Source organism: Panthera leo, chromosome F3 (genome assembly GCF_018350215.1).
Source record: "Panthera leo isolate Ple1 chromosome F3, P.leo_Ple1_pat1.1, whole genome shotgun sequence".
Lineage (NCBI taxonomy): Eukaryota > Metazoa > Chordata > Mammalia > Carnivora > Felidae > Panthera > Panthera leo.
This window is the reverse complement of record NC_056696.1, coordinates 16,676,464-16,702,109: the sequence shown is the minus strand read 5'-3', so window position 1 is coordinate 16,702,109 and position 25,646 is coordinate 16,676,464. Positions and strand designations below refer to the sequence as shown.

The following is a 25,646-nucleotide window of genomic DNA, read 5'->3' as shown; positions in this document are numbered from 1 at the left end:
AAAAATACTTCAATATTCATAATTTTAATACAATTACTATACAACGAAAAATCTCCCTATTAATTCCTATAATATACACTGTACAAATTAAATGTTAATTATGTAATTTACTGTACTATTTCTTATACTATTGCTTAAATACTTGCTAAGCAAGAATAAAAGAGTGAATTTTTTTTTCAAATATAAAATTTGGTCCCCTCAACTAAGAAGTCAGGTCAATGAGGTCAGAAGACTTCTCTCACAATACCATATGCTTTGCTTTGGCTTGCATCTCTCATGGCTTTTTTAAGAACAGATTTGTATATTATAGGGTTTTTGAATTAAAAACTATCATATACTTATTGTAAAAAATTAATGGATACCAAAATATATAAAGAAAATATAATTTATCCTTTCTGTAACGTCAGCCCCCTTAAGAGCCAATGTTAACAATCTAGTATGCATCCCTTTTTGTTCTTTTGAAAACTTAGTTTTTCATCATTTTTTTTTTTTTTGCCAGGCACTTGCAGGTGAATGGTAAAATTGGTACAATTTTATATTTTCTTAATATTCTTATGTTAAATTCTACTGCAAAAAGAGCCTTGGAAGTTTAGGTTTTCCTTAAATGGCAACAGCTCTCACTTTATTTTGATGATCTTTGATGTGCTGCTCTTTTCCTGGGTTATAAACAAAAAATCCTGCCACCAACCAGGAGTGTGACCTTAGAGAAAGCACCTAACTCCCTTGAGCCTCTGCTTCCTCTTCTAGAAAATGGGAGAGGTATAATATATGAACTCTAAGTAAGTTCTTCCAACACGAAGACTGCACAATTTTTCTCCATCAAGCTGTATTAGTCATTTCCAAAATTATATTTCATTAAAGTACATCAGGCTTCCTACAGAGACAAGCGAGGTCTATTAGGAATAATGTGTCAGTAATTAGATAGATATTATTAGTACCACAAACACCTAATGCAGATATTAAGTGTTTCATTGGGGAGGTCAAAGCATTCAACCTTTCCTTGTTAACTCTATAAATAATGTACAAAATTGCCATCACACCTGTTTTCTCAAGCAGTTCACAGTCTACTGGAGGAGGAAAATACAAGTAAACAGGGAATTACAACCTGATATGGTAAGTTCTAGGACTGCTGTATAAAGCACAGATGAGGCATATCCAACAATATTTATAATATAGTAAATAGGCTGACCTGACCAAAACTTGCAATCAAACCTCCTTAGAATGAGATATTATATTATTACATTAATTGTAACAGATACTTAACTTTTTCTTAAGTTTATTTATTTTTAGAGAGACAGAGACAGAGACAGCAACAGCGCAAGCAGGGAAGGGGTAGAAAGAGAGGGGAAAAAGAATCCCAAGCAGGCTCCGTGCTGCCAGCACAGAGCCCAAGACAGGGCTCGAATTCACAAAACTGTGAGATCATGACTGAGCCAAAACCAAGAGACAGACGCTTAACCAACTGAGCCCAAGCCAACCTTAAGTCAGACATTACCATATTACTGCATTTTACATTTCAAGGCAATCTGCATATGAAAAATGACAAAGCTTGTTTTCAGGAAGGTAGAAGTGATTTGCCAGAACAAAGCTATTACGTTAAAGGACTGGGATGCAAGTCCATATCCATGATCCAAAACTGCTGGTCTTCTATACATTGAACTCTGTCGTCTCCCTAGCCTATCAGAAAAGATTATAAATTCCTTATGTGACCCAGGACAAGTTATACACTGCAACATCTCACTTTCAACATTTCTGAAATACAAATGTTATCTGCTTACAGGCTCACTGTTAACGTAAAGATGAAAAACCTCATGGTGAAAATACACTGTAAACTATAAAGCAGTTGCCAATTATAAATTATTATTACAATTGCCACTATTAAGAAGAGAAAGTCTGGGGTGCCTGGGTAGCTCAATCAGTTAAGCAGCAACTTTGGTTCAGGTCACAATCTTGTGGTTTGTGAGTCTGAGCACCCCATCGGGCTCTGTGCTAACAATTCAAACCCTGGAGCCTGCTTCAGATTCTGGGTCTCCCTCTCTCTCTGTTCCTCCCCCACTCATGCTGTCTGTCTGTCTCTCTCTCTCTCTCCAAAAAAAAAAAAAAAAAAAAAAAAAAAACTTAAAAAAAAACAGAGAAAGTTTAGCCTTCCATAATACCTATGAGTTTTTACTCAAAACAGAGCTTTTAACAGCAAGTTAGCATCCATACAATCACCTAAACTCAGCACATCTAGCACTGCTTTAGACTTCAGAAATGGAAAAAAGTGAGAAAAACAAAGATGGTATGTTAATGTCCTGCAACAGGAAACTGGATTTTTTTACTTTTGCTTTTAGTCCATCAAATGATTAGGATTCTATTTACCTCCATTTATGCTGCTAGAAGACTACCGATAAAAATTAAGAAGGGAAGAAAGGAAAAGGAAAGGAGGCAAACATCTATCAATACCAGTCAAGGAACACTGTCTCTTAACTGAACTTTCGTTGTTAAAATGAAAAGTGACAGTATGTCAGAAGGAGGTAAACAGAAATACAAAGAAAAGCTGTAAGTCAATTAGATTTCTTTTCAGAATATACAAACACACTACAAGCTAAATTCTGAAAAAACTGGAATCCCAGTCTCACACTAAAGAAGTTAAAAAAAAAAAAAAAAAAAGATAGTTGGAAAAGTCTTCCAGGTGAGAAATGTTGGGATTGCTTTTCCCTGACTAAAGGGATCAAGTAGAGATAGATACACAGGTATTCCTCACTGCGCACAGTATGAGGAACCATTAAAATAACCACACAAGCCAAAACTGTACAAAGCGATGTTATAATCAATGGGAAAAATTATGATTGTTTTGCAAACAACTTTTTTGTTGTTTTGTCAAAACTTTAAAAAACTCTTTACTGTCAGTTTTAAGTATATAAAGAAATGGAGGAAAAAAAGTGAAACTTATTTAGCCCCTTGTAACTTAAAGCGCTTAGAAACAATTAAGGTGTTTTGCTTCTTTGGAAACAATTATTAAGACTAGCTTGAACAGTGCTTGCTTTCCTCTCATACAATTCACAACATGGGGTAAGCGTCTTTTCTTTGAGGAACTCACGTTCCTTTCTAAGTCTGAATCAGCTTCCAATATTTTCTCCTTTGCACTTTTAATGTTATGAAAGGTCTCTGAGGGCTCCTTTAATGTGGAGCTTTTGCTGGCATCACCTCCTCTGCGACATTTCATCGCAACCACTTTATTTATGCTGCTAGATTAATCCTCTGCCTGCCTATCTAGATTCCACTGAATAGCGGCAATGTCAACATTCCCGTGGTCCTATTCCTTTCTAATTCCATCTACGTCCAGTTCAAATCCCGCAGAGTTATTTGCACAGGGCACTAAAGGTTCTGCCATGCCACATGCATACTATTCACTGCTGCTTCCTGTCATGATGCATGAATGTTTTTAACAGCATGCTTCTACCATATTTCTTCCAAAACTTAGCTAAGAAACTGCATTGTCTCCAGTCCTGTAATTATCATTCCCATTCAATGTGGCAACTAACTTCAAAATGTTGGCTTAAACGCTAGCAAAACTAACTAGAATTTTAGTTTTTGTTGCAGTCTTCATCCAAAGTAGAAGTAAATGCTTCATTTCAACCATAAGCACCTTTCTATTACTACTGAACTTAAAGATGATGGAGTCCATCAGAGTCTATCAGACTTTTTCAGAACGGCTCATACCACAGCTTCACACAGGGCTTAGGTCTCGTCCTGTTCTCGTTCTGCTGTCACCATTTCCAAATCTTCTAAGATTGCATGAAATTTCACTTTCCACATTACCACTTTCCATTTCTTTCCTGCACTTTGATCTTTGTTGGCCAACTCTTTCAATTATCCATTTTTGTGAAATGTTCGGGAGGTTTCCCACTGAGCGGTAAGGAGCAACACAACAACACACTCTGTGGTCTGAGAGTTAACTAAGCAACAGACACGCTGTGACCACTATCAACAGAATGTGAATGAAGTGATGTGACTGGTCACTGATCCTATACTTATGTAGTGACAGTGCACTGAAGAGTTAACAGCAAAGTTTTCACTTTCTACAATTACTCAAAATTAATATACTATGGTAACAAAAATTTGAACCACGTGGCTACAGGACTGGTGTTATTTAACTAAACCAAAGTAACATAAATTTGTGCATTATCATAACTGTAAAATAATGCCTCCTTGTCTATACACATAAGTTCTAAAAAATCTAGCCACAGCTTTGCCTTCTCATGTAGCAGTCTACTCCGGTTCTGCAGGCTACTCTGATTTCCACTTATCACTCAAAACAGTCTCAGTAACGATCATGATTGTGGTACTAGTGATAATACCACCAACAGTAATAACAAAAAGCATTTATTAAGCATTTATTCTGAGTCAGGGACTATTCCAAATACTTCACAGGTATTACCCAATTTTTTCCTCTCCAAATTCTTAGGTATTATTCACAACTTACACATTAGAAACTGAAGCACAGACAAGTTAAATAACTTGGCCAAGGTCACTGTAGAGCCAGGATCCAAATCCAGATCAAAGACTCCACAGTTGTGATCTTAAGAACTTTACTAGCTTCAATGCCATCAGTCACAGGAAGAAGTCTCTCCATTAAGTTTTATACTTGTAAGCAAAACAGGTTTAAAACACTGGCTGTTCTTTTCTTTCCAATCTTCAGGTGGGAAGTTTTTACTTTCCCCCTAAGATTACCTGGAACACTAGGACTAATTACTAGGAAAAAAATAATTTAAAATAGATGCTTAGGATTGCTTTAGATTCGCTATCAGTACAGAGAATTTAATCTACAAGGAGGCTATTAAAGAAGAGGTAATATTTTTAGGTCTTTTTCTTCTCTTTTTTAAATTATCAACCAGTAAACTTCAAGAACATACAACAACCTCCAAACATACCATCCAGGGGCAGTAACTACCACATTATAATGGATTGAAATTTGAAATGCAGAACCATTTTGAAATATCAATACTTTTACTAACACCTTTCAAATATAAAAAGAGAACTTAGCTATAGTCAGATAGAAAATATAAAATTAAAAAATTATTAAAACAAACCAATAAATTTCAAAATCTAACACTTGGCCTAATCACTGCTAAAAACATTTAGTAAATCAATTATTTTGCTTTACTATTCAGTAGGAATAATACAAGAAATCTGGATAATGATACATTATTTAGGCTTTTGCATATACCAGATATAGGAATAAAAATAAAAGCAAAACTGCAAGTATTTTTATAATTGAATGTACCTGAATATACCTGTAAACACAATTCAAAAACCTCACAAAGCATGGCAAAAAATAAAAATATTCCCCCTAGCTACTACTGGTTAACAAGGGCTTGTTTTCTCCTACACAAAGGTAAATCAAATGTAGGTAGAGACAAAGATCAGCAAAAAATTATAAAGTCAATTATATGAGAAAATGTAAAACATACACAACTTCAGCAAATTTTACTGAATAAGAATAATAAGTAATTCCAGGGACACCTGGGTGTCTCAGTTGGTTAAGTGGTTAAGCATCTGAATTTGGCTCAGGTCATGGTCTCACAGTTCATGAGTTCAAGCCCTGAACTGGGTTCTCTTCTGTCAGCACAGAGCCCACCTCAAGTCCTCTCTCTCCCTCTCTCTCTTTCTCTCTCTCACACACACACACACATTTAAATATGTATACATATAAACATTTAAATATATATAATATAAAATGCATAATATATATAAGCATAAAATATATTTTATATATATAATATATATATTATATATATAAAGAATAATAGTGATTCCATCTGGACTCCCTGCTTCTTTTTTTTTTCCCAGCTATAATTTCACTTCCTTTTTTTCTTCTACTCTTTATTTCATCTACATTTTCTTCCATGTCTGTTGATAGATTTTTGTTTTATCTCTTCCATCTGGAGTTTTATCTTTCTTTATATAGTTGGCAGTAGAATTGATATGATTTACTGAGGAATTAGGTGTACAGGAAGAAAGATCTGACTCCAAGTTTTTCACCCTGAGTAAATGGAAGGATCAAGTTACAAATTGGTAAGACAGGGGAGACTATGGGAGGAACAGGTTTGGAACAGGGTTGGGAATCAAGAGTTTGAGTTTTGAACAAATAACCTTAAAATGCCAAATGAAGAGGTGAAAAGGAGTGAGCAGGAGATATCCTAACATTACTGGCTTTGCCTTCCTCTGAACGTTCCTAGAAAAGTCGCAGTCAAATTATGAAAACAACAAGAATTTCTCTGAGGCAACATTAGAGGAAGAAAATGTGGTTCTCACATTGGTTCCAGTTAATAAGGAGCCTGATGAAGAACATCAAATGGAACTAAGTGTTTTTTCAACTTCATAAGTCAGCCTGAAGACACCGGAGACAAAGTTCATCATCCTCAAATGAATGAACAATTCAAGATTTTCCCCCAAAATGGTTGTTGTAATACACCAATCCTTCCCTTGCCAACCAATTTGCCTTCAGTTAATAAAGTGGCTTGGGACAATCTGCAAAACTGGTGCCAACAATTTGAGTACCGATGGCCGGAAAATACAGGTTTATGTGAGGCTCCAGAAACATGCTTACTCTGAAAGAAACGAGAATATTCCTAAACATCACCAAAGGCCAAACTGCAGTCATGCCTGAGGAAATGCAAGATGGTGGCCAAGAGATGAAGGATTTAGAAAAGTTGTAAGAAAAGTGAGACAGAGGAAGAAATTAATACAGTTGAAGTGATAACTTCAGCACAGGAAGGCATGTTGGCAGCACAGTCAAGAACCACTGCAAAGAGCCAAATGATCTAAGGCTGTGAATTCATAATCCATTCCTGCTTCTGTTGAGATCTTTGTGCTACAAGCCTCTGGTGTCTAGTGGTGTGTGGTCCATGGCAAAACTCTCTTGTCAGACACAGAATGTTGGCTTTGCCTGCAGCTCCATGCAGGTCGGGCCCGGGCCTGACGCTCCCAAAAGGATGACCTCCCTCTTCCCGTTACCCGCCTGCACTTTCCCATCCCTAGGCCCAGAAGGTAACATGTTACGCCCTGAATGTGCTAAAAGAAATAAGAAAATGATGAAACAATTCATTGCAGGGGGGAGGGAGAAGTGACCTGGTTTGAACACACCAACACCATTCCCTTCAGATGGCCATAGCTTAATAAAGAGTAAGTGGTGGAGAGCCCACAGATACGTAGACTTCCACCCCAGCGACTGCTGTGCTGTGTCCTAGCCATTCTCAGTGTTGCCTGATGCCTTGAGTACAGATATAAATGTCCGGACTCTGTACTTCAGGTTTGCCAAGAAGTGACTGCTACGGCTACTTTAAATATTTAGTTATGCAGAATATAATTTAGTTTTGTTTTAATTACTAGATTTTTTTTTTAAGTAGTTTTAGGCTTTCAGAAAAATTGAGTGGAAAGTACAGGGTTCTGAAATACTGCCCCAACCCCTTCCTCTACTATCAACATCCTGCACCAGTGTGGTACATTTGTTGAACCTACATTGGCTTATCCTGATCACCCAAAGGCCATAGTTCATGACAGGGTGCACTTTTTGTGTCGTACACTCTCTGGGCTTTGACAAGTATATAATGACCACCTATATCCACCATGATAGTTTCAAAATAGTTTCACTGCTCTTAAATTTTCATGTTGCATCTACTCAATACTCCCTTCCTTCCAAATCGTGACTACCGATCTTTTTACTGTCTCCATAGGTTTGCCTTTTCTAGAATGTCATACATTTGGCATCACAGTAGCCTTTTCAGATGGACTTCTTTCATAGCAATATGCATTGAAGGTCCCTTCTTTTCACGGCTTGATAGGCCACCTGTTTTTAGTGCTGAATATTCCACTGCCTCCATGTACTTTGTTTATTCATTCACATACTAAAAGTCATCTTGGGTGCTTCCAACTTTTGGCAATTATGAATAAAACTGCTATAAACAAACAAACAAATGCCAAATGAAGATCCTAAAGTTGTGGACCTATATTTATATAAATTTGGAATTCAGAAGAGACCTCAGGTTTGAGATTAAAAATTTAGAAGTCATTCATTTATAGACTATATTTGAAGTCATATATTTAAAGCGATTGGATGAGGTAACTAAGAAGCAAGTGCGGTAGAGGAAAGACCGCTAAAATAATGTCATCAAGAAGGAGACATAGAATAAAATCTAAACAAGAAGAAAGCTTGCCATAGGAGCATGCCCATTTCATCCAAAGTAATAAGAGAAAAGGCAGAATATATGGTACAGATGAGATAAATTGGCAGACAAGGTGATAGGAATACCTAAAGTTCTATTATTGTTTCTATTATCTTAAATAAGAAGAGATAATTGGCTTAGAGTAAACATGTAGAAGACATGATGCACTTTTAAACAGAAGATGTGAAATAGCCTAGGAGAGACATGAAATAGGTTGTCTAGTAAGATGAAATAGGGATGCTAACAACACAAAAGTACACCTGAGGTTGTGGTCATGAATTTGAAGTAAAGCCAATCAGCATGGTTATATGTTTATTTTCCCAGCTGCATTCAGTTATAACAAGTGTTGGTGCAAAGGAGAAAGCTAGAATTAACCAGAGATGGGAATATGCCAGAGGAATAGAAAGATGGAAAAGAGAGCAAGGGAGTTGTGGGAGTATACAAAGGAATAATTTATAAAGGTAGATAATGGAATCTAAGTTGGGATGGAGACAAGTAAAAAAGTAAAATCATGAAGTGAGTGGGTGAGGGACAGTAAAACATGATAGGACCATAGATTATTAGTCTCAGTGAGATCAAATAATTAATGGAATTGAGAAAATGAGAATGAATTAGACAGATAAGAAGTACTGATCAGACAGTAGGATACTTGATACTAAGATTATGAAGGGAGTAGTCAATGGTAATGACAAATTCCAGACTATGACCCTTGAAGCAGGTGGCCGAAGTAGGGAGGAAGAAAGGTCTTTGGAGAGAATGAGATCAAAAAAACTAAGAAGCTGGGTTATTAGAAAAACCATCTATATAGACAGTGAAACTGCTATAACTTAGGAAAAGCCTAATGATTGGAGAATGACAGTGAGCCAGGAGCTAAAATCTTCAAAGAATGATGGGAATCCCAAGGATGTGTAGATAACTGCAACAATAGAGGCTAGCAGATGGGAAAGTCTGAGAGCATCAAATTTGAAGCTGTGAGTTTCTAAGGAGGGAAGAGGAAAACAGTCTGGAAGAAGCAAGGACATTCAAAGGATACTCACACATCTCCAGGCCAAGGTACAAAGGCAGGGGAGGAGAGAAAACAGCCATCACTTGAGAAGCAGTAGACTCAGGGCAAGCCCAGTTTATATAAAGTGAAGGCAACATTCAGAATCAGGTTGAAGATTAAAGAAACTGTGCTTACGATGACTATGAGTTCCAGAGTGTAAAATGGAATGTCCCAAAAGCTGGGTAAACATGGACAACAGGAGTCAGAAGACAGAATATACAGAGTCATGTGGGGATCAGGATTTGAGTATTGATGGAAAACCCAAGAGTCTTGGATGTCTTACAAGGCCTGAAACAGCCAAAACAGAAACAAAATTCAGTGAGGCTAAAGGTTGAGGGTAGGAAGAAGGACCGTGGCAAGTGCATGCAGAGCTCTGGAATACCCTTCTTTACTCCAGTTTGGGACAACCAGGGTGCACGAGTTAAGGAAGGGGCAGTACTACCAGAGGAACATGGAATTCTGGGCATCCCTTTCCTATTATTGATGGGGGATAGGAATGCAAACAGACTATATGAGTGTGGAGGAGTTTTTACTTGAAGTGCATCAAGGAAAGGTAACTACTGCTGCGTATCCAAAGACACTCTCAGTTAACAAATTTGCGAAACTGTACACCCAAAAATATATATACTATGCATTAGCTCATAACCTCATCTCACAAATGCTACTGCTCCCTAAAAGACAAGGTCTGAAAAAGCTGTCCTATATCTTCAATAAAGAGACTTTCAATTAGGCAAAAGCTTATTTTCTACAATCAATAAAAGCTACACATACATACATCCCCAAGAAAGGAAATAATAATCTTAGATGTGGTCCCTGCATGAAAACCTACTTATAGCAAAATGCTCTTGTGTTGGAGTCCCCAAGACCACTCTAGGTTCGAAGATTTGCTAGAAGGACTCACAGGACTCAGCACATAGTTGCATTTATGGCTATGATTTATTAGAATGAACAGATACAGGGGCGCCTGGGTGGCTCAGTCAGTTAAAGCGTCCGACTTCGGCTCAGGTCATGATCTCGCAGTCCGTGAGTTCGAGCCCCGCGTCGGGCTCTGTGCTGACCGCTCAGAGCCTGGAGCCTATTTCAGATTCTGTGTCTCCCTCTCTCTCTGACCCTCCCCTGTTCATGCTCTGTCTCTCTCTGTCTCAAAAATAAATAAACGTTAAATTTTTTTTTTTTTTTTTTTTTTTTAAAGAATGAACAGATACAAAGCAAAATCAGCACAGGGAAAAGGCGCAAGGGGTGAAGTTCAGAGTCCTCGTCCTGTGGAGTCACAGAGGATGCATTTAATTCCTCCAGCAATGAGATGAGACATGTGTGAAAAGTTGTTTACCAGGGCAAGTGAGAGACTCAGTATCTAAGGTTTTTACTGAGGGCTGGTCATACAAGCATCCTCTGCCTAGGACATAACAAAATTCCAGATTCCAGAAGGAGAGCAAGTGTTCAGCATAAATCACGTTGTACAGTTTAGGCACAGTTCTGGGAATGATGGAAACCTCTCCGAAATCCAAGTTTCCAGATGCCATTCCAGAACCAACCCTACAGGGCGCCTGGGTGGCTCAGTAGGTTGAGAGTCCAACTTCGGCTCAGGTCATGATCTTGCAGTTCACAAGTTTGAGTCCCACACTGGGCTCTGTACTGAGAGCTCAGAGCCTGGAGCCTGCTTCAGATTCTGTGTCTCCCACCCCCTCTCCCAGCTCACGTTCTTTTCTCTCTCTCTCTCTCTCTCTCTCAAAAATAAACAAACACTAAAATAAAGAAGAAGAAGAACAAACCCTACAAGCAGACCTTTAGGAATAGCAGTTTTGGCCCTACTTTGTTAACTCTCTTCTATACAGCCCTATCTTGATATTTACACTTTAAGAGAACTTTAATATAAAACAATGCCATCTGTGTGTAAAATAATATAGATTCCTCAGGAGTTCAATTCCATTTAAAAGACTTGAGCACCTCGGTGTCTCAGTTGAGCATCCAACTCTTGATTTTGGCTCAGGTCATGATCCCAGGGTCATGGGATCAAGCCCCTACATCAGGCTCTGTGCTGAGCGTGGAGCCTGCTTAAGAGTCTCTCCCTCTGCCCCTCTCCCCTGCTCGCGCTCTGCCTCTCTCTCTCTCTCTCTCTCTCTCTCTCTCTCTCTGTCTGTCTAGGGGTGCCTGAGTGGCTCAGTCAGTTAAGCGCCTGACTCTTGATTTCAGCTCGGGTCATGATCTCACGGTTGGTGAGATCAGGCCCTACATTGGGCTCTGCACTGACAGCATGGAGCCTGCTTGGGAGTCTCTCTCTCCCTCTTTCTCTGCGCCGCCCCCCCTTATTGAACTCTCTCTCTCTCTCAAAATAAATAAACTTTAAAAAATAAATAAAAACCTTGAATCAAGCTATATAAAGTTTTGATCAGTTATGAAAAGAATAACATCTTCTACAGTATAGTGGAATAATGAAATAATTTGCCAAAATATATAATAAACCTTAAAGAAAACATGTAACAATTAGAAAAAGAACATGAGGTGGGGCACCTGGGTGACTCAGTTGGTTAAGTGTCTGACTCTTGATTTTGGCTCAGGTCATGATCTCATAGTTGTAAGGCAGAGCCTCACATATCAAGCCCTGCACTGGGCATGCAGCCTGCTTAAGATTCCCTCTCTTGCTCTCCCTATGCCCCTACCCTGCCTGCTTGGGAAGGAAGGAAGGAAGGAAGGAAGGAAGGAAGGAAGGAAGGAAGGAAGGAAGGAAAAGAAAGAGAGAAAGAGAAAAAAAGAGAAAGAGAGAGAGAGAAAAAGAAAAGAAAAGAAAGAAATAAAAAGAAAAGAAAGGAAAGAAAGAAAGAAATTCAAAGAACTTCAAAGAAATTCAAAGAAAGAAAGAAAATGTGAGAATAAAAAAAGTGAGTAAACTTATTAAAACAGTTAGAAAAGACCGAATCAATAAAGCACAAGTACAAAATTTCACATGTAACTTATTTAACTTTTGTTAATTGCCTAATGTTCTCCTATACAAAAATAACATTTTATGTAGTTCTTCCTCCCTCTTCAAATGAACCAAAGATCTTAAAAAAAAAACTGAACTGCCATTATAAAGGACAAAATATTAGTACTTAAATAATGCTTACTAGTAATGTAAAATAATTATATCTATAGATACTTAACACCTCTCCTTGCCCCTCCCCACCAAAAAACATCATACAGAGGAGTCAAACTGAATAAGGCTTTAGGAAGAATACCAAGACACCCTGCAAAATAACATGCTTCCTCCCCACACACTAAGAAATTTAACCCAAAGGATAATTTACTTTATAGGACTTCTTTTGTATGAAAAAAACTGTGCATTAAACACTCGGGGTGGAAATGGACATAGGGTAGAAATCATTAGTTTTTAATTCTTGTCATTATTACTATTATGACACCAAAAAAAAAAAAAATCTAAAATAACCACTTTCTTCCCAGTCCCCAGAAATGTATTTGAAACTTTATGGGACTGGTTGATTTTATTAGGTACTAATTCAATTAGTCAACTGAAATCCAATTAGGAAAGAAAATACAGTAATTTGAACAGGGAAAGTTTACTATAAGGAATTATTAACTATAATAGGAGAGTAACTATAAAGAGAATTCTAAAGAATACCCTAAGGCTGAGGGAGAGAACACCAAGAAAGAGCAAACCTGGAAGGAGGATCCTCTCCCTAAAGCTGGTATTCTAACAGCTTACTACAAAAGGTAGGACTGTAGCACAGTAGATGGCAAAGTTTGCTAGACTGCCCAGGCAAAGCTGGACCACAAGCAAGCAGGAAACAGCCCACTGGGTGCAGGTAGGCAAGTAAAAATAAAGGAAATCAGAACTCCTGGAGCCAGCTCACTGGCAGAATGGTGTAGGGCCCGAAGTCCACACTGTCTGTGTCTGGAGGTCCACAGGAAGATCTTGCTGAATCAGGACTAGGACTATGAGCTCGAGGAGGAAGTGCATGCACTGGCTGCACAGCTGGAGCACAGCACCACTGGATATCCCAGAACCTACAGCTAGAGCAAGAAACAACCACCACATCGCACCTGAACCATAAAAGAGAAGACCCTTCTTTTGCAGTGTCTCTCTAGCACCCTCTACTGGCTCAATTTAATATTGTGCTTGCGCAAAGAAGAAATACATAAGTAGATAAGGTAAGAGGGTAGATCTGGAACCAAGAGGCAATAAATTGGTAACTGGCATAGGATATAGTTAAAATACTCACTTCTCCTGATTACTTAATACTCATGTTAGCACCTAAAAATTCTTATATCAATACATTTTTTAAAAAAGCATTTTCTAATGTAAGCTGAGAATGTAACTTGGTTTAACCACTATGGAAAAATATGGATGCTCCTCAAAAAATTACAAATAGATCTACCATATGATCTAGCAATCCTATTTCTGAGTATATACCCAATGGAAATGAAAACAGGATAAAAAAATGAAAATAGGATATAAAAGAGATACATGCACTCCCAAGTTTACTGCAACATTATTCACAATAGCCAAAATATGGAAAAAACCTAAAAGCTCATCAATGGATGAATGGATAAAGAAGATGTGGTATATATAGATACAATGGAATATTATTCAGCCATGAGAAAAAAAGAAATCCTGCCATTTTCAACAACAGGGAACTTGAGCAAACTGTGTTAACTAACATAAGTCAGACAGAGAAATATTGCAGGATATCACTTACATGTGGAATCTAAAAGAACCACACTCACGAAAACAGGGAGTTAAAAGGTGGTTACCAGGGCTGGGAAGTGGGGGAATAGGAGAGATGTTGTTTAAGGACACAAACTTGCAACTAGTAGTAAATAAGTCCTAGAGATCTAATGTACAATACATGAGTATAGACAATAATACTGTATTATAATCAAACTTGCTAAGAGACTAGGTCTTATGAAAAAGAAATAACAATTACGTGAGGTGACAGAGGTGCTATTACTACAAAGGCAATAATATTACAATATAAATACATCAAACCAACATATTATACACCCTAAATTTACATAACGTCAAATATATTTCAATCAAAAAAAAAAACACACACATTTGAGCAACCTGGAACTCTCCTCAGCAGGACCTGGGATCCCCTCTGTCCATAATTACCTTGAATGCTCACCTTAAGTTAAAGAAAACTAATTAAATATCTCTCACCACTAGAAAAATAATTAAGAAATTATTATGTTACAAAAGAACAGTATGATTTACAAAAGGATTCAAAAAATGCTCCCTCCGATAGAGATCTATAGATGGTACCAATGTAAATTTTCTAATTTGTATACTGCACTATAATTATGTATGATGTTACCATTGGGGGAAACTGGAGGAAGTGTATATGGAGCCTCTCTGTACTATAACTGTAACTTCCTGTGAGTCTGTAATTATCTCTAATTTTAAAATTCATTTAAAGATGAATTCCAAGACATCTAGAACAGTTCAACTTATAAAAACATGCTATGGAATATGTTTTCACTGCTAATATCTAAAAAAAAAACTCTTAAAATACAATGCTGAAAAAGTAATAGCATTATATACATACTTCTATAGTGACACTTCCCTCTACCGCATGCCAGCAATGGAAGATATTGAAAATTCTGTCCTAATTACAAGTTCCAGTCCAAAGACTGCGAGACAGAAGCTTCCAATGTTCTACTGGCAATGCCAATAGTTCTTTACCGATTGTCACTTGAAATAAATATCAGAGAACACTGAAAGGTTTTTTGTATAATACCTTATTTTCCTAAGGAAAAAGAAAGTTATCTTTCGACTGCCTTAAAAGAAAACCCAAAAGAGAACAAATGTTCATAGAACATCTTTTTAAAATATTATGCAGACTTTGGGTCACCCCACTAATTTTCTCTCATTTCAGGATGGAGGAGAATGATGTCCTCCAAGAAAAATTATTACAACATCTAAAGGTCTTAGGGTGTCTGACTGGCTCAGTCAGTGGAGTGTACAATTCTTATCTCAGGGTTATAAGTTCAAGCCCCACACTGGGAGTAGAGATCACTTAAAAAATGAAATCTTAAAACCTCTTAAAATCTTAAAATATCTTGATTTTGTTGACAGGTTTCATAGGTACACTAATTTCTATAAAAGAATAAAAGATGGAAATCAAACTAACATCTACGCAACCTAAAGTCAGTGACTTGAGCTTCTTTCTAAATAAAATTGTAACTTGCTAGAATGAAGGTAAAAATAAGTGCTAGGTAAACCCAGCAAAAGACCATCAGAATGATCAAATGTGAAATTAGATCAGCCCAAATGTAATAAACAGTTGGAAGTTCTACCATTCCCCTACATTAGTGATTATCAAATCATATTAGAAAATTGTGCTGAAAGAAGAAAAGAGCCCCAGGTGGTTGGTTTTGTTTTGTCTTGTTTAGTTTTTTTAATACTCCTTAACTTGGAAATCTTTTCCTCAAGAAAATAACACAAGGAAAGGTACCTCTCAATCACTCACGCTATGCCGTATGGTACTTAACACTTCAATGTCTCATTATATGGTTTTTGCTGCAAGCCAGCAAGCACAAGTTAAGAAGTGAAGAAGGATATACTACTGAAACAAGCAATCTCTGAATTACTCCACAAATGATCAAACTACCTTCTGTTAAAGATGTGTTATGTATTTTTTAATGTATGTGTAACGGATGTATTCTCCAATATTAGGATCAAAGTGACTCATGCAAATCCTTTCTTTCTAGCAGTGTGATCTATGTTACTCAGTACAAACAGAGTTATATGTTCATAACAAACCTAATAATCATCCTTTACTTGCTATAGCCATATTTCATTTTGATTCACACAGCAAAGCATCAGGGCAGATCCCTGGGAACAGGGTGATTCGAAAGATATAAACCCTGAAGCCAAAAATCTCTTCCCAACTAACCTTCCACAAGGCCTGAAATTAACATCATTAGAATTCCACTTCTTGTTAGGGAATTTTACGGAGATCTATTTTGTAAGCGTATATTGTATTACTGCCCTGAATTTTATTACAAAATAAGAATACTTGGCAAAAATCAACCAGTCAGAAAATTAACACAACAAAAACTGAAACACTTCCCCCTCACTTCTCGAGTATGACACGTAACCAACCACCTATTCAAAGCATCGAGGTGGGTGCTATGTAATAGTGCTAGTAACAGTGTATCTTAAACACGAGATAAAGCTTTAAAAATCCGTATCAACTCAGTACTTTGCAAGAAATTTTTTTTTGCAGTATTTCTACTTGTGGTAATACCAAAAATCACAGAAATTTCAGCTGGTCGGGCATAGAGATGATTGCCATTTCTGCTCTGGAAACACCAGAAGAGCACGGCCTGGTCAAATCTGCACACTTTAACATTTACAACTGGGGGCTTGCAATAATTGGGTTTCAGTCTTGCTCTTCTCACACATCTCAGAGGGCAATCATCTTGCTTCCTCCCTTCAGTTGTTATTGTTGGTTTTCTCTTCTACAAATCAATCAGCTTTTCTCCCAGGACATGGTGCCCCTGAGTTTGAAGTCACTGAGTAATCACTTGGACACCCCCACATCTCTATTCTCATTTTCCAATTCTGCTAGAAATACAATAAAGAATACCAGCTCATTTATTTTCTAACTGGTTTAATTTTCAGCTTAGTGTACAATCAAGATTTAGTTGGGCACAGCCTTTAGTCTTTTAGAGTACACACTCAGGAACCAACTGGCTTTGGTTTAAACCCTGGTTCTACCAGTTTCTGGCCAAGTGACCAAGGTTACTTAACCTCCTGAAACCTGTTTCATGGTCTGCAAAAATGTGGTAATAATTATAAAACCTTCCTCATACGTCATTATGATAATTGTACCATGGCCATCTCGTAGTAAGTGCTCAATAATTGTTGTCTGTTATTATTTTCTCTCTTATGTACAGTTCCTAAATAAAGCTCAATATGTAAAATGTAACATGGGTCATGGGAAAAAAGCAAAAGAATATTAGAAATTTTCAAGATATGAAAGCAGTTTTCACATCTTCTCTAAACAAGGTAGGATTCTATCAGGTGCAGTGTCCCTCAATGTAACAATGAGTTTGGTCGATACTGTATAAAATTTTTACATACCTTTTATTCATTTTTTTCAACAAGTTCTTTATTCTGATATCAGACAGACTTAATTCAAATATTAATTGTATTACCTGGGCAGGTTATTGAACTGTTCTGTGCCTCAGTTTCCTCAAATGTACAGTGAAGATAATAGTAGCTACACCTCATAAATGACACCGAGAACCATGCCCAGCACAGCAAGTGCTAAGTAAGGATTAAGTAGCTAACTACAAAGTTCTGTGTTGCTAGCAATGTGCTAGATGTTGGAGATTCTGAAATAGAGGACATAGTATTTGCCTTCAAAGAAGTCAAGAAAGATAATCTCAGTATAATTTGTTTAATATCTACAAAGGAAGAAGGCTTGAACCCTTGAATACACAGATAAATGGACTCTTTCAGAATAAAAATATTAAAAAAAAAAAAAAAAAAAAAAGCCCAAATCTTGAAAATTAGCATTTGGGGTAGGTGATGGGTACACTGAGGTTCAATATATTACTCTTTGTACTTTCACATATGTTGGAAATTTTACACAATGAAAAGTTGTTTTTAAAAACAATACATCATTTTCTCTTTCAGAAGATAAGCCAAAATGATGTAATCTGATTTTTTTCACATCAATGTCTTTATATGACAAACTTTGTTTAAGACCATGTTTAAGATTCAGAGGTGTTAATCCTCTTGACAAGACTGCCACCTGGTGGATTACCTTAAATTCCACCATTTACATTTTATAATTTAAACACATTAAATGCTACATATAATCTAATAAAAGGCAAGTTTCTTTTTCCAAAAAATACAAATCCAAGTACTAACAAAATTTCCAATATCACAGGAAATTCTGTGTGTTATGCTGAACAAAGTATTGTTTGGAGAACCATTAGCCTAAAGCAATCTCAGTCAATTTTAGTTTGGGTATTTATAGAGGTCATCTGACAAAACGTGGTAAAAAAAAAAAAAAAAAGAAAGAAAAGAAAGAAAGAAAGAAAGAAAGAAAGAAAGAAAGAAAGAAAGAAAGAAGTAAAGAAACTTAACATGGGTTTAGTAATTAATGCCAGATATATGAACCCAGAGTTGTTAGATAATACCATCAAGATTAACTATATTAAAATAAAACCAATATAGTAAGTGGTTATATATGGAATGAGTTCTTTCATTTTGTTTTTAATTCCTAATTCTATACAAACGGGCACTTGTGGCTTAGGTAAAATTTCTTTTTTTTTTTTTTTTTTTTTTAATGTTTATTCATTTTGAGAGAGAGCTCAAGTGGGGGAGGAACACAGAAAGAGGGAGAAAGAATCGCAAACAGGTTCCACACTGCCAGAATGGAGCTTGACACAGGGCTTGATCCCACAAACTGTGAGACCATGACCTGAGCTGAAATCAAGAGTCAGATGCTTAACCGACTGATGCACCCAAGCACCCCAAATATCTAATAAGAGCAATATATACTGATCAAAAAAAGGGCTTATCTCAAACAACTTAAGCAGAAGTTGAGATAATGTGCTCTGTAAAAATCCCTTAAAATTACTCAGAAAGCATGATGATGAAGAAATCGATGTTGAAGATTATTCAGTCTAAATGAAATTGTCTTACGAATAAGAGAGTGGGCAAAGTGCCCCATTTCTAAGTTATTATTTTGCATAATATATTTAGAAAGCATGTGTAAATGTTTAATTAAGTTAATGAAGAAAACATTATAAGCAGGCATTCAGCTATTTTACCTATAATCATCAATGTTTCTATACTCAAGTTGACCAAACTTGAGAGTTTCTCATTGGGAAAAGGAAGGACTGCCTAACACACAGCAGGGCACAGGCCTCTATAGCAGAGACAGAACATACCATTTCACCATAAAACTCCAAGATTTTTAATAATGATTATTAAGGGTTAAATTACTCAACACCTAATACTTCTTTGCCTGTGTTAGTACAAACTTATTAAATGGAAAGCTGCCTTTTGTTACGCCGGAAAGGTAAAGACATAGGGTGTGAAGGGACTCCCAGTGGCAAATTCTGGACAATGATCACCAAGATAATTAAGTTCTGTAGTGAATTATAAAGCACTGCAGGGGGGGAGGAGAGAAATTCAAGAGTCTATACCAAAAATAAACAGATAAATAAGTGGAAGAGAAGGGAGATCTTTGGCTTACATTAGAATGCCTAGGGCTGACTGCTAAACTACCAAGAAGGTGCAGGAGATTGAAAGTTCTAATTTTGCATTCCTCACAGTAAAGATAAGATCAGACAAGAATTTGAATGAATGTTAACTTAAGAAAATGTTTATGAGAAGCAGGATATTTTCATTCATCTCCCTACAGACTGCTTATTTGTTGCAAGGGGGGAGAAAAAGGGGAATTACAGTGGAGAAATCAGATATTTTCACAATCACATTTTCGCAACCAAAATTAACATCACCAGGGAGGGACAGAGAGTTATCAGGCACCTCCAAATGCAATCCACTATGAAGGAGACAATATCACCTATGGAGCAAGAAGTAATCTGGATCTAATCACAAGGTAATATTAGATAAACCCCAAATTAGTAATGTTACATTAAAAAGTGGGAAAATGGATGTATTCTTCAAAAATTCCATGTCATAAGCAACACAGAAAGGCTGTGGAAATATTACCACATTAATGAAAGCCAAAGACATATGGCAACTAAATGCAATATCTGACCCTAGTGTAAATCCTGAGCTGGAGGAAAAAAGGATGCTGAGATAAGTGACAAAACTGGAGACAAATGGTAGGTTAAAGACAAAGCACTGTATATGGGGCACCTGGATGGCTCAGGCAGTTAAGCATCTGACTCTCGGTTTCAGCTCGGGTCATGATTTCACAGTGAGTTCAAGCCCCACATAGGGCTCCACGCTGTCAGTGTGGAGCCTGCTCTGGATTTCTCGCTCTCCCTCTCTGTCTGGCCCTCCCCTACTTGTGTTCTCTCCCTCCCCCTCCCCCCTCTCTAAAATATATAAATAAGTATTGTATGAATGCTAAATTTAAAAAAGTATTGTAGGAATGCTAAATTTATAGAAGTTGCTACAAATAATGTGCTTATATAATAGATATCCGTATCCTTATTTTTAGGAAATACTCATTTCCTAAGGAATTATATAGGAATAAAATTGTTCAGAAAAACAATAACGTGGGTCTGTCTGTAGGTAGGTAGGGAGGGAGGGAAAGATTGAGAGACAGAGAGGAGAGAGATTGAGAGATTGAGAAAGTGGGTGCACAGCAAATGGGGTAAAATGTTACCAAGAGATGATTCTAAGCAGAGTACACAGATGTTCTCTGTACCATTTTTTTTTACTCTTCTATAAGTTTGAAATTGCATACTTGCAAATAAAAAGATTCAAACATTGCTAGAGCTACTGTTAACAACAACACATTCTCATCATCATTGTTTTAGGACTAAAATATTCAAAGTCAATAATACCTTTAATCTTTAGCTATGTTTCATGAACTTTTATGACTCACAATTATTTTTTTATTATCACTAAGAAAGGAAAAAAGATGACAACTATAAGAGAGAATTATACAGCAGAACTTTTCCTGTTATCTGGATACCAGCAGTTAAACCCAAGGATGGGAACAAAGCACAGCTAAATTCCTGACATTCTAAAGAAAGCTGCAGATAATTGGGGGCCAGACACCTTCTCCCACACTTGAGAGAGACAGCGGTGACCATGATCCCATCAGCCAGCACCTCAACTGGCTCCCGCCTTCATCCTAGTCTACACATGGGGAGGGAGGAGTCAGAGTCTACAGCAATCTTGATGAAGAGGCTTTTCTTTCTCTTATGACTGTCACCAATTGCTCCCACTTCTAGAAACCAAGTGAATAGGCACTTATTTTTGTTTCTGGCTTTTTATCACCATAAAGAGGGCTGTAATAAATACCCTCAGAAATATGTCCTTCGACAGTGGTACTTTTATTTTTAATGGAATAGATTCCCTAGAATGGAGACTGATGCATGCAAGTATAGATTTGGGTTTTGTTTTGTTTACTTTTATAGATGTTGCCAGGTTGTTTCTCAAAAAGGGGATATATACACACTTTACCCCTTCCCCCATATTCCCACCAGCCTGACGTGTTCTTTTTGCCAATGTGGTATCTTACTGCTACCTTAATTACATTTCCCTCTCTATTTGTGAATTGGGACATCTTTACATACATATGTTTGTTAGCCATGTGAATAGCTTTCCTGTGATTTGTTCATTCTTGCTCTTTGTTTTTTTTTACAAATTGTTAAGAAATTTATGTATATTATAGACATTAGCCTTCATCTGTCATCTACAGTACAAATACTTTTTCTACAACTATCATTTGTTATTCTTTGTTTATAGGACCTTTTGTCCTACAAGATTTTTTGTTTTTACATGTTCAAATATATACATAAAACATATAAATGCACACACACACATTTGTGTGTGTATATATGTGTGTCTGTGTGTATACTTATATATTTAAAAGATATGTATCTATTTTTCTTAAGCCCCTGAAAGTCCAGTAACTAAATGTACTTTTTAATTATCAGACATGATTGAGAATTTAAGGTATTTGTCCTACATGTAAATAAGGGACAGCAGGAAAAAGGGGTATGACCAAACAGAGCTGAAGTAGTTATTACTGGCACGGGGTGGGGGGAGGGGGGATCATGTTTATTTCCCCCATCAACTGCGATTTTTTTTTTAATTTACCATTTTAACCATCTTTTAAATGTTTATTTATTTTGAGAGAGAGAGAGAATGAGAAAGGGGAAAGAGCAGAGAGAGAGGGAGACAGAGGATCTGAAGCAGGCTCTCAGCTGACAGCAGAGAGCCCGATGCAGGGCTCAAATCCATAAACCATGAGATCATGACCTGAGCCAAAGTCAGAAGCTTAACCAGCTGAGCCACCCAGGCACTCCCATCAACTGAGACTTTCAATAAACCAGTTACATTTAACTTATTGAAGTGGGTAAAGCATTATGACTCTCATTCTCATTTTTACACGGAGAAACTGAAGAATGGTGAAAAGACACAGCAAGTAATAAAGCTGAGAGATTCAACAGTATGTCTCTTGAAACACAACAGCAATGTCAATACAAGTTTTTGGTAGCATTTAGGAGCAAGCTGCTTACCTTTCAATAGCTAATTCTTTGTTAGAAAGTTGCTGCACTGTAATTACCACCTTCTTCTCTATTCCTTGTTTTAACTTGAAATAAAATTTCTCTCTATCCTTAGGCACAGGACTGAAATATGCAAAAAGAACAGAAGTATCAGTACAACACCACAATAAAATAATCTACTGCAAGTTTAGAATTCCAGCACCCTTATTCTTAAGGTGTGCTAAACTCATCTTGCCTGAGTAGCTAACTACCAATGTTATAGTCAGCAAAACAAAGTCACTAATTAATTTCTAAATTGGATTTATAAGAGCCTTATATTTTACTTAACAAAGGTTAAAATCCAAGATTCTTTAAATGACATCATTTCAACTTTAGTTTCTAAATTTAACAAATTTAGGAATATAGCTTATTTAATTATTTTTTAAGACTCACTATTCTGGTTTAGCTGGTTGTGTGGTTGTAAGAGCCTTAACACACTGAAACCCAAGGCAAAACAAAGTGAGAAGAGCTTACTTTAAAACATCTATAATTTGATAACTGTAACATACAAACTCAAGTAAATATAAATAAGAGATGGAAAAAGAGTTATGGATCAGGAGCAACTTAAATTCTACCTTCAGCCATACTGACTATTTTATATATATATATATATATATATATATATATATATATATATATATATATATACACAGATAGATAGATATAGATACATTAGTTTCCATACAATACCTAGTGCTCATCCCAACAGGTGCCCTCCTCAATGCCCATCACCCACTTTCCCCTCTCCCCCACCCCCCACCAACCCTCAATTTGTTCTCAGTATTTAAGAGTCTCTTATGGTTTGCCTCCCTCCCTCTCTATAACTTTCTTTTTTTCCCCTTCTCCTCCCCCATGGTCTTCTGTTAAGTTTCTCAGGATCCACATATGAGTGAAAACATATGATGTCTGTCTTTCTCTGCCTAACTTATTTCACTTAGCATAATACCCTCCAGTTCCATCCACGTTGCTGCAAATGGCCAGATTCCATTCTTTCTCATTGACAAGTAGTATTCCATTGTATATATAAACCACATCTTCTTTATCCATTCGTCAGTTGATGGACATTTAGGCTCTTCCCATAATTTGGCTATTGTTCAAAGTGCTGCTATAAACATGTGCCCCTATGCATCAGCACTCCTGTATCCCTTGGGTAAACTCCTAGCAGTACCACTGCTAGGTCGTAGGGTAGTTCTATTTTTAATTTTTTGAGGAACCTCCACACGGTTTTCCAGAGTGGCTGCACCAGTGTGCATTCCCACCGACAGTGCAAGAGGGCTCCCATTTCTCCACATCCTCTCCAGCATCTATACCAGACTATTCTTAAGAATTAATTCATTAAGACAATCTAAGTGTCTAAAATATAGATTATCTTAAATATCACGATTTCACTCATATGTGGAATTTAAGAAACAAAACAGATGAACATATGGGAAGGGCAAAAAGAGAGAGAGGGAAGCAAACTATAATAGCCTTAAGGATAGAGAACAGACTGAGGGTTGATGGAGGGAGTTGGGTGAGGGATGGGCTAGATGGGTGATGGGAAGGAAAAATAAGATAAAAAGAGAGACAAACCAAAAGAGACTCTCTAACTATAGAGAACAAACTGAGGGTTGCTGGGGGGGGGGGGGGGGGGGGATGGGCTAAATGGGTGCTTGGCATTAAGGAGGGCACTTGTTGGGATGAGCACTGGGTGTTGTATGTAAGAGATGAATCACTGAATTCTACTCCTGAAACCAATACTACAATGTATGTTAACTAACTTGAACTTAAATACACACACACACACACACACACACACACACACACACGGCGGGGGGGGGGGGGGAGACAGATATAGAAACATAATCTTATCTGAAAAGAAAAAATACCTTGAGCAATTTATCTAAGACTCAATTTCTATATCTATAAAAAAAAAAAGACAAAAAACTCTACCTAACAATTCTTATTAGAATTAAAGGCACATAGGGGCGCCTGGGTGGCTTGGTCGGTCAAGCGTCCGGACTTCAGCTCAGGTCATGATCTCATGGTCCGTGAGTTCAAGCCCCGCGTCGGGCTCTGTGCTGACAGCTCAAAGCCTGGAGCCTGTCTCAGATTCTGTGTCTCCCTCTCTCTCTGCCCCTCCCCTGTTCATGCTCTGTCTCTCTCTGTCTCAAAAATAAATAAATGTTAAAAAAAAAATTTTTTTTAAAGAATTAAAGGCACATAAGTGGCTGTTAAAGAGCATAACTATATCCTATCACCTGTCTATTTGTGAACAGGAGAAAAACATTCTAAATATACAATAGAAGAAAATGGTTAAATGATGATCAAACCACCCAATATATTATTGGTACTATTAAAAATGATCTTAATTAAGAACATTTTAATGGAAAAATTCTTACATAATAAAGTTAAAAGAAAAAAAACCTGTGTATATACAACTGTATAAAAATACCCCTTAGAAATAAACAAAGGGAATAAATCAAGTATTAAAAGTGATTGTGGTTGACAAAAGTATAGCTTTTTATTCTTTTTATTATTTTACTACAATTTTCTATAATATCATTATTCACAAATATGGAGAAAATATTTTACATAAAGTATCTGAAAGCATGAGAATAATGAAACATTCATTCACCTGCCAAATATTTTTTTTTTTTATCATTTTAAAGCTTTATACCAACATTGTATAGCCTCTGGAAGCTTTATGTTAGCCAATACTATATTTCAGGCACAATACCAACTTTTATTCTTCCCAAATAACCTCACCTAAAGTTTCCTTTTCCATCATCTTCTTTTACCTCCAAGGAGACACTGAAGGTAAACACGTCACTGTCAGGGGTAGGAATAACTGAGTCTTTAACATCAGACACTTGTCTGGAAGAACGTTTGAATGCTGTACAGAAACTATATAAAATTCTGCTTACCTAAAAGAATAAAAATGGAGATACCATTAGGCAAAAGCTTTAACTGCATTTTGATACCCCTCTCTCCTAATTTTTGAATCTATTCCTTTCCATGGTCACAATTTACTTTAGCAGATATAGTCTAAGCATACATATATATACACATATATGCAAATATGTTTATATGTATTATATATAATACAAAACATTTTATATAGTTTGCTTATATTTATATAAGCTTGTATTTATGTGTTTATATATTATACGTAATATATAACATTTAATTTACAA

The 25,646-nt window shown here is 36.7% G+C and overlaps 1 protein-coding gene across 11 annotated transcripts in view; it reads right to left on the bottom strand.

Annotated features, from left to right (window-relative positions):
- Positions 1–25,646, bottom strand: part of RABGAP1L (RAB GTPase activating protein 1 like) — a 755,410-nt gene that overhangs the window by 646,115 nt on the left and 83,649 nt on the right. For 10 of the 11 annotated variants that reach the window (XM_042925081.1, XM_042925083.1, XM_042925080.1 and 7 more), the window contains 2 exons: positions 25,219–25,376; positions 22,444–22,554 (listed from right to left, as the gene is read on the bottom strand). In XM_042925081.1, the coding sequence (XP_042781015.1) occupies positions 22,444–22,554; positions 25,219–25,376 (269 nt within the window). Of the gene's footprint in view, positions 1–22,443; positions 22,555–24,402; positions 24,497–25,218; positions 25,377–25,646 lie in introns of those variants that run through there. The other variant, XM_042925087.1, reaches the window with a different exon arrangement.